Raw genomic sequence first — 10,380 nt, 5'->3', positions numbered from 1 at the left:
TTTCTTCGATTTTAAGGCATAATATACTTACCATAACAAAAATATTTTCTTTCGTTCTCCTTAAGTGTGAACGACCGCTGCTACTGGCCTCTGTGATGTTTATTTACATCACCTCGTTTCTTGTCATTTGATATTTTAACAAGATAATACGACCTCTTCGGGGTTATTTCATTTCTTCATTTTTTTTTTATCTAAACCATTTATAAAAAGCCAACAAAATATGCGGTTATATATTTTATTATGAAAGAAACGCCTAAAAATAAAACGAAATGAAACATCAACAAACAATACGTAAACATTTAGCTAACGAACATGATAGATATGTGATGTTTAAAGATATCAAAAATATATATAACATTAAAAGTTGTGGAGTTTTTACTCCTGATGACTATTGATAGTATGGACATAGAAAGCATTATGTTGCCAGATGTAGTCAATTCCTTTGCTTTCTCTGTTTCAATGGTTGAGATACTTTTTAAAAATTAATATGGTCGGTTTCAATGTAATTGCATTTATACATGTAATATATCTTCAAATACGAAAGTCAGATTTTAAAGAAATCTTTCCATTCTAAAAACGAAAGTCAGATTTTAAAGAAATCTTCCCATTCCTAAACTATTTAAAAACAAACCAACTAACATAACTATTGCAAGCAACAGTCACCCCACTTTCATTGTACAAGGAAGTTCTTTATAAGCGCACTCTCGCATAAGTTGTACATGAGCGAAACACCAGGAATTTAGAGGACATGGGTAGTCGTTGTGAACCTTATTTAAATTCAGAACACTATTTTATCTAGTTGTTATGTTCTGCTGAGATTAAAAATCGGCGAAAAATCAATGAATGTTTTCTTATATAATGATGATATTTATGAGTGTATTTATCGTGTGGATTTCACCTGGGAAACACAACTACATATCATATTCATTAATTATATATATTTTTAATAAATATGCACCTTGATGTCAAAATCGTATAACAGCAATACATTAAAAAATTAGTCAAAAATTCACCATAACTACTTCATAATGATTATCGGAGTACAATTCCATGAAAATAACGTGAAAGACATTACTTAATTGTTCATTTAAGGATGTATAGAGTAAAATGGAACGATTGTTTAACAAGGAATAATGAAGTTTGTTTTAATAGATTTGCCGACAGTTTATTTACCGTAGCATATTTAGGATTTGTTATGGGTTTTTTATGGGGTTAACCTCCTCGCAACAGTCCAGTTAATATGTAGACATATTTAGGAGGGTGGTATTTACTATCCAATACATGTTTAATAGGCTGACTATTTAACAACACAGGGCAGTTGAAATTTATAATGACAAGGTAACTGTACTGGACTGGATAAAAATCACAATAAATCTTAATTATATCTATATTAAATCTTATTAGATCCTGATATACAAGCCATATATTAAATAAACGATGAAAATGTAACTAACATTTTTTTGCGACCAAAAGTGGTTTTGTATTAGTCAACGTCGCAACTAAAGATCAGACACCCCTCTGGTTGTTCCATATATTCTCAGATATTCATTTAAAGGATATTCCGATCCATTGTAATGAACATAATACTTCCCGTTGTACTCGAATTGATATGGTCTAAAATGACTGTTTACAACATCCTGGTGATAGTTTGTTGTTGTTGGTACCCTGTAAGTATCCTGATGGCTTCTGTAGTTACTTTGAATCGAAACACTGACTGGAGAAGCTCTATTTTCCAGTTCATTTGTAACGCGATGTTCTTCGTAGTTTCTCTTGGCATAAGAACTGTTGTTGTGTTTCTCGCTTGGCGCTGTCGTCCCCTTTCTATCAAGTTTCGGTTTTTCGTACGATATGGTGGATTTCGTGGCTGTACCTGTACGACTATATGTAGAACGATCGGTTTCTTCAAAGCGGTTTTGTAGTCGTGTGGCTACGACTGGTTTCTTCGGCTTTGTTTCTTCGGTGCGCTTTCTTGCCTTTCTTTCTTTAATCGGTTGCACAACCCCTTTTATTAACAGTGGACCACCTTTGTATAGGAACAAAGGTAGCCAAACTGTGTAGGATGTGGTTGTTCCGGAGTTGGTGTAATTCTTATACACATTGGTATCAAATGTACTGCCGACAACTGCGTCACTTCCTATAACAACAGGAGGGTCTAAGACGCACATCAGCCAACACACTTCAATACATTTTTTGACGAAAGTAGGAATATCTTTTTCAATCCATCCAATCTTTGTATGTGCATGCTCCTGTAAAAAATCACATTGATACAATTTTATCTTAATTAAATCTAGAGTACTATAACGTTTAGTACTATTTAATCAGGTTTGTACAACACGTTTATTTTTAGTTCAAAAAGGAACAAGTGTTAGACCACGAAACTAATCTTGATGTTGCGATAATACGAATTGACCCTAATCAGGGGTTCATGAGATGCCTTGTTCACAGTCTTTTTATCTCAGGATAGTGTGGCTTCAGATCCTTTCACCTTTTCAGTGACCATCAAAATCGACAAATCTTGATATAATGTATTTCTTTTGGGGGTTTGTACACTAGGTTTGAGTGTGTCATTTAACTTAACGATAACCTACATTCACAATGAACAACTAAAATTACAAACTTGCCTTATAGATATTATCAACAGCTGACTGCGAAACCACTTTCCGAATGTCTTTCAGCTGTTTGTATGATGTTTTGGCTATCAATGGGCCGCTCTCTTCACTCCAAGCTTGTTTACTGTAGTAGTTTGCAGGAGTTCCCTAAATTTCAATATGTACAGAATATAATGCTATTGTGGTCATTCGGTTAAAACTTTATGTTATTAATCATTCATCAATTTGATCAAAAAATTAAAAAAAAAAAAAAAAGGAAAGGAAGAAAAAAAGAGAAAAAAGAAAAAAATAATGTTTGAAGTATGATCCTTCCCATTTACGGAGCGAGTGAAGAAGCCACGCTATCAAGCTTCAACCACTAGAATATAATTTTATAGAATGATTTATTTTAGTCATTTCACAGATGAAAATGTCATAAAACTCGGTGTGCTAGAAAGAAAATGTTTAGCGAATTGATAACATCTTTTAAATGCAACATTATTTTTTACTCAAGTTTGATATATATATATATATCCGCTTACCGGGTTAAGTAAAACCATTTGTAACGAAGCCATCTGTTTTTCTGACACCTCAACACACAGTTCATAACATTTCTATAAAAAAAAGGAAAAAAACAACAAAAAAACAAAAAGTAAAAAACACACACACACACACACATTAACATGTGATGACTGTATTATATGATATATATATATACATATTCTGATATTCTGGATCCAACTTTTCTCTGCATGTAGTAATGATGTTGGATTCTTAAATATAAGCATAAGCAAACGGAGAGGTTACTGAATGGAAGTTATTTTCATCATAAAAATGCGTTGAAACGATATATTCTATCTATTCATTTCTCGCTAGCATCATATCACTACACGTAATATTATAGCTTCACTATGCTTGACTACTGAAAATGCACAGACTGTTTTTGTTTACAAAATATTAGCATAAAATTATGAACCTTATTCTGTATATTCGATTTGGAAATGAGCAAAATACCTTAAAAACATCCAACAATTTTCTCACGTTACTTTCTTCGTTAGAACCATCAGCACACAGAATATCCAGGGCGTCAGTCCACTCGTTGTCATACAGCTCGCTGTACTTCTCACCAATCTTCATTGCTCTGTTGGGGTCACTCAGGTCAGCGATCGCCGGGTTGTTGTCAGTCAGTTTCATCCCCAACTCCTTACTCAATCTGTTTATACAAGATATGTCTCCGTCAATTCTAACTTCACCGCTTCATTCATCGTTAGTATTACGCTTATAAGCATACGATGGTATATAGCAAGATTCGCTGTTGGAATTGATGGCAATGCTTTAATACTCTGGTGCTGTGTAAACTTGTCTTTCTGCAGTACTATTCTTTTGAAAACTGTGTTAAATATACATATGTACATGGTGACAAAAGAACCGACAATGGCGCTATTAACAACAACTAATCACTGCTGTGCTTCCAAATGGCTAAAGCGAGGTCTAGTTGCTATAGCCGGACCATGTGGTTGAGCAAAGTCGACTAGACATGCGCATTGTTACTTTTTGTTTCTCTACACATGCGCATTACATGTAATATGTAGTATCAATTCAAACACTGACCAGAGAAATGGAACCCGGAAAGACAATTGAAAACATGGGGTTTCGTATTGAAACGTACCATATACTTACTACAATATGTCAAGTAATTATACATATCCCATTCCTGAAGTTTATGTTAACATTGTCACCTAATATTAACTTAGCGCTGGCTACTAATAATGTGTTTTGCACCATTAATTAATTCCGCCAATTGACGACTTGCTAATTGTATTAAAATTCAAAAGAATAGAAAGTCATGTCCAAAAACAGATCCAAAACATTGCAAAGATAATTCATGATGAAAATCTATATAAAGTTTCCAGTTAACAGCGTCAATATAAAACCAGTATACCATGAAAGTTAAATACATTTCAGCTATAATGATACGTCGAGCTGCAGGAAATAACATTCCGATAAAAGAAATGCTATCTATTAAGTATGTCAATACAACTTCCCATTCCTATTTTTCCACCAACTGTGTATACATCAAAGTATCATCATATATGTATTGTTGGTTTTTCCGTGAAAAATCAACGTTTCTCAACAAAGAAGTCGTTTTACATATTTTGGATTAATAACATAATTTGGGTGACAGAAATGCTTCTTTTTATCGGGACTAAACTACTACCTGGTCAATGCCTCATTTTTCTCTGTATTAAGGGAATCTTTCTCTTCCTTCAGCTTCTTTAATTCTTCTTCTTTCCTCTTTAAATCTGATGCACGTTGTTTGCTTTCCGTCTTCATACTTTCCATCGCTTCCTTCATCTCGTTGCATATGTTCAAAAAAGCACCTTTTTCTTGTTTCAATTTCTCATTCTCGTTTAGTATAGCATCCATCTGTTTCTCCAGACCTGTCGTGACATCCGGATCAGTCCCAGAAGCTAGTTGTTTGAGGTACGTTTCCTGTAATCCACAAAGAGTTTATAATCATAGCCTAACACTTAACATTTTCTTAACTCTAAATGTTCTTAGGAAGCATTATCATTAAAAATACGTTTGTTATGTTACAATCCCAAGTAATAATAACAAAAAGAAAAAAAAAAAGAAAAAAGGTTAATCAAATTGTGTTTTTTAGCACCCATTATATACAAAGAACAGATTAAGATCTCTTATATTTCCCTATTATTTCCCTTCTATATTTCATCACGTTTGGGCCCAAGCATAATTAAGGAGTCCGAGAAGAACGAGACAGCTGTTTCGTTACGATTAAAATACGGATGAACACTTCACAGATGTAGACGTGTATGGTGATGTTCTGAAATTTAATCAAATTGCAGTTATATCAAAAATAAAATCAATATTTGAATGATTTGGCACAAACTTTTACATCTTTAGCTATGTTCAGGCAAAGTTTCATGCTTTTACCATTCCTCAGAAAATCCATAGCTGCTCTACTACTGTATATACTTATTATCTTAAATATGTTTGTGTTCATTTCATATGGGATTTTATGATACAAGTCTTGGCGAGTGAAACCGAATAACAGTATCATGAAATATCATATGAAATAAAAACAGATTTAAAAATTTTTTTTATGATAAACTGAGAAAAAATCATTTTCACGTGTCCAAATTAAAAATCTAAAACCATGCACAATTCATAACGTCACATCGATCATTGTCCATTTTGCGACGTCATGATTAATTTTGCCTGGCGCTACCAATGAAAGACCTCCTTGAGTATACTACACTAGCGACATGTGAAAATATTGTATAGGACTAATTCATTGGATTGTAGGCCTATTATGTGATTCATAACAGCACTACAACCCTGCCTAATGGTGCTATCCATTTATTTTCCTGAATTCGTCCAATCCAAGGAAGTCTTGAACAGGAATATTGAGCTTACCTCTGATTTCATTTGCTGGTCATTTTTAGTCTCTCTCATTAGCCCTTGGTAAATATGTAAAGCTGCTTCTAAGTCTATCTTCTGTAGTTCGGAGGCGACATGAAGAAGCTTCCGCAGATCACTGAGCTCGCTATTGCTCGCCGATGAAGTTGATGGCCCCTTATCCTGCCTATAATCATCGTCTGGCTTTCGGTTACGTCCAGGTCGGGTTGATTTAGAGCTGACAGTGCAAATGAGTGTATTTATACTAAGCCATACCATGTATGACCTAATAAGCAATCTTTCTAGTTTTAATTAGGTGAGTAGTAGTTGTACAGAGTAACACATATACAATTGATAAAATAACAACGGGAAGGTCTGATCTAAAAGCTATCAGGTAGTCACCATCTTCATCCATTTAATAACAGTGAAAAGCAATTATTTAATCAGTCTAAACCCAACACCAAGAAATCAGTCAAAGTCAAGTTGTTACAGTCAAACCAAGTAATTACAGTCAAACCAAGTAACCAGTGAAAACCAAGTAACCAGTCAAAACCAAGTAACCAGTCAAAACCAAGTAACCAGTCAAAACCAAGTAGCCAGTCAAAAACCAAGTAATTACAGTCAAACCAAGTAATTACAGTCAAACCAAGTAATTACAGTCAAACCAAGTAATTACAGTCAAACCAAGTAACCAGTCAAAAACCAAGTAATTACAGTCAAACCAAGTAATTACAGTCAAACCCAAGTAATTACAGTCAAACCAAATAACCAGTCAAAACCAAGTAATCACAGTCAAACCAAGTAACCAGTCAAAACCAAGTAATTACAGTCAAACCAAGTAATTACAGTCAAACCAAGTAACCAGTCAAAACCAAGTAACCAGTCAAAACCAAGTAATTACAGTCAAACCAAGTAATTACAGTCAAACCAAGTAACTGCAATCAAACCAAGCAACCAGTCAAAAACCAAGTAATTACAGTCAAACCAAGTAACCAGTCAAAACCAAGTTATTACAGTCAAACCAAGTAACCAGTCAAAACCAAGTAACCAGTCAAAAACCAAGTAATTACAGTCAAACCAAGTAACCAGTCAAATCCAAGTAATTACAGTCAAACCAAGTAATTACAGTCAAACCAAGTAACCAGTCAAAACCAAGTAATTACAGTCAAACCAAGTAATTACAGTCAAACCAAGTAACCAGTCAAAACCAAGTAATTACAGTCAAACCAAGTAACCAGTCAAAACCAAGTAATTACAGTCAAACCAAGTAACCAGTCAAAACCAAGTAATTACAGTCAAACCAAGTAATTACAGTCAAACCAAGTAACCAGTCAAAACCAAGTAACCAGTCAAAACCAAGTAATTACAATCAAACCAAGTAATTACAATCAAACCAAGTAATTACAGTCAAAACCAAGTAACCAGTCAAAACCAAGTAACCAGTCAAAACCAAGTAATTACAGTCAAACCAAATAATCAGTAAAAACCAAGTAATTACAGTCAAACCAAGTAATTACAGTCAAAAACCAAGTAATTACAGTCAAACCAAGTAACCAGTCAAAACCAAGTAATTACAGTCAAACCAAGTAACCAGTCAAAACCAAGTAACCAGTCAAAAACCAAGTAATTACAGTCAAACCAAGTAACCAGTCAAATCCAAGTAATTACAGTCAAACCAAGTAACCAGTCAAAACCAAGTAATTACAGTCAAACCAAGTAACCAGTCAAAACCAAGTAATTACAGTCAAACCAAGTAATTACAGTCAAACCAAGCAACCAGTCAAAACTAAGTAATTACAGTCAAACCAAGTAACCAGTCAAAAACCAAGTAATTAAAGTCAAACCAAGTAATTAAAGTCAAACCAAGTAATTACAGTCAAAACCAAGTAACCAGTCAAAACCAAGTAACCAGTCAAAAACCAAGTAATTACAGTTAAACCAAGTAATTACAGTCAAACCAAGTAATTACAGTCAAAACCAAGTAATTACAGTAAAAAACCAAGTAATTACAGTTAAACCAAGTAACCAGTCAAAACCAAGTAACCAGTCAAAACCAAGTAATTACAGTTAAACCACAAACCAAGTAATTGCAGTCAAAACCAAGTAATTACAGTAAAAAACCAAGTAATTACAGTCAAACCAAGTAACCAGTCAAAACCAAGTAATTACAGTCAAACCAAGTAACCAGTAATATGGGAGTCCTTTTCAAAATTAATTACACCATCAGTTAGACAGTCGACTTCCCTCTCTACCATCCACTTATTCTTCTCAATTTCCTATCTGTTCTCGTCAGCTGAAGGGCCGCAAGGCCTTAATAGTGGACATAAAACCAGTTAGATAAATAAATCAATAAATAAAGCCACTCTGACCCGTCCCTATCATTATGTGGCTTAGATGATAAGGTCAAAATCAACATATACATTATAAATGGTGATTAGCTTACCCGGATGCAGGTCTTTCAAGACGGGTACGGCCTTTGTCCTCTGGTGAGGTGTACGGCCGTGCATGTCCAGGGTACACGGACGGAGGAGAACCTCTATCATTATGGCGATTATACCTCTCCATTCTATAAAATAGAATCATAAGATAATTAAGATTCTTTTTTTTTGCTGTTTTTGTTTTTAATTTTACTTCGTATTTATGGAACATGAAACCTACGTTTACAGACAAAAGGGGCATTCAATTTCTAGACTCTGCAGGCAAAAATATCACAGGCGGGGTTCACCCAAATTAAATTAGACTGTAAGTAAAACGTGAATTATATTTGATTTTAAGCTTTGATAAATATACCATACATGTAGATGTAACACATATATAGACATCAATTCAATTTTCTGTGTTACTACCGAGAATAAGAAATGTAAAAGTGTATACACGAATATATTTTGCTACAAATAAATAGCTACTTTCGGTTTGCGTTGCTTTAACATTACATTCCTGTTGTGTACACGCACCGGCATGTAAACACACCGCGCCATTTATAACAGTCAGTGTTGAACTTGAAATACTACTACATTGTATTTTAAACGTATATCGTACATTTCTGTCCAAATGCATTCAAATATATACTAATACAATGTTAATATATTTGACTACCAACCTGAAGTTAATGGTTAGCGTTTATGTTGTTATGAATGCACCTGTACGCTGTATGGACGCCATACACTTGTATATCTTGGCTACGAACACTCCAAGTGGTCCGTTAATGTGTGAGCGCGAGTTCCGAGAATACCCAAACAAGGAAGTTATATATAATACCTATATAAAAATACATATATACACACTACCACAATGACAGTGCCAAATGTAGTCACGTGTTCATTTTGAAGCTGTTGGTATTGGCTCCCGGCTTGTTTACTAGTCCAGACCATGTGATTTTATCTGATGATTGCACATATTCGAATTTTGAATTTTTGTTTAACATAATACATACAATATATTTGAATAACAAAACAATATACATGTATGTACTTAATCCATACAAAAATATAATATATATATTTTAAGACAATTAATATCTTAAAAGTACTAAATATCGTAATATACTATAAAACAAATATATAATTGAAATAGACGATATACTAAGTTTTTCATACTGTCAAAGTTTTTGATGTAAAAAAACCCCAACCCATTATAAACCTTCAATGAGTTACACTATAAGAAATCGATACGACCCCCCATTTGTGCCCCACTCAGTAATAATTTGCTTCTCCCCTCGATTTGAAGACAAGTTACTTTCGTTTTTTGTCTGAACATATAAACTGTAATTTTCAAAGATAAATGACGTAACGAAGTACTTACTATATAATGTGCCGTTTCAAAAATAATTCTAAATCAAAATATTTGCCGATATTATACAGGTCAGCAACAGGCAAACGACACTAGTCATCGGAAATCCCCCTTTTACTATTAATAAACGACCAATCAAATCTGGAATCACAAGCGAGTTGTGGCAAACCTTCAGTTGCGTATACACTTGGACCGAGAGGTCCTCCCGGTCGCAAAATGCTGTGATATCTGTAACTTGAACGTAAATCCTTAGATCGGTAAGTTATTTGAGAATGAATCAATGCTACATCTAACTAGATATCAGTCGACATGGCTTGCTGTCGATTGTGTTAAAGATAGATCTTGAGGTACCAAAAGCGGAAGGCATATATATATATATATATATACACACCATATCATTGATTGGGGTCCGTTTAGGGGGTTTAATTACGCTATAAAGCCTAAGAAATATATCTTCTAAGCAAAAAGGTAAATGTTCACATATTAGAATGTGCACTTTTAATGAAATAAAAATTTGACATTCGTGAAAGCTGAGCAGGTGAACGAAGTAGTATATTAAAATGAACTTAACACATCGACACAA

The 10,380-nt window shown here is 34.0% G+C and overlaps 1 protein-coding gene across 2 annotated transcripts; it reads right to left on the bottom strand.

The window, feature by feature from the left end:
• Positions 1-221: 221 nt before the first annotated feature.
• On the bottom strand, positions 222-10,085 carry LOC117321241. Of its 2 annotated transcripts, none has more exons than XM_033875708.1 (8): positions 9,810-10,085; positions 8,452-8,574; positions 6,027-6,246; positions 4,807-5,081; positions 3,603-3,801; positions 3,131-3,202; positions 2,622-2,756; positions 222-2,246 (listed from the first exon to the last, which is right to left on the bottom strand). In XM_033875708.1, exons 2-8 carry the CDS (start codon positions 8,571-8,573, stop codon positions 1,500-1,502), a joined length of 1,770 nt encoding a protein of 589 aa, XP_033731599.1. In that variant the 5' UTR covers position 8,574; positions 9,810-10,085; the 3' UTR covers positions 222-1,499. The 2 variants fall into 2 exon arrangements, with proteins under 2 accessions (XP_033731599.1, XP_033731598.1); XM_033875707.1 differs by lacking the exon at positions 9,810-10,085 and adding an exon at positions 9,109-9,498.
• Positions 10,086-10,380: the final 295 nt, after the last annotated feature.

The sequence above is a fragment of the Pecten maximus genome, unplaced genomic scaffold (assembly GCF_902652985.1).
Source record: "Pecten maximus unplaced genomic scaffold, xPecMax1.1, whole genome shotgun sequence".
In the NCBI taxonomy this organism is placed as follows: domain Eukaryota; kingdom Metazoa; phylum Mollusca; class Bivalvia; order Pectinida; family Pectinidae; genus Pecten; species Pecten maximus.
Note: the sequence above shows the minus strand (reverse complement) of the source record. Positions and strands in the feature narration are given on the sequence as shown.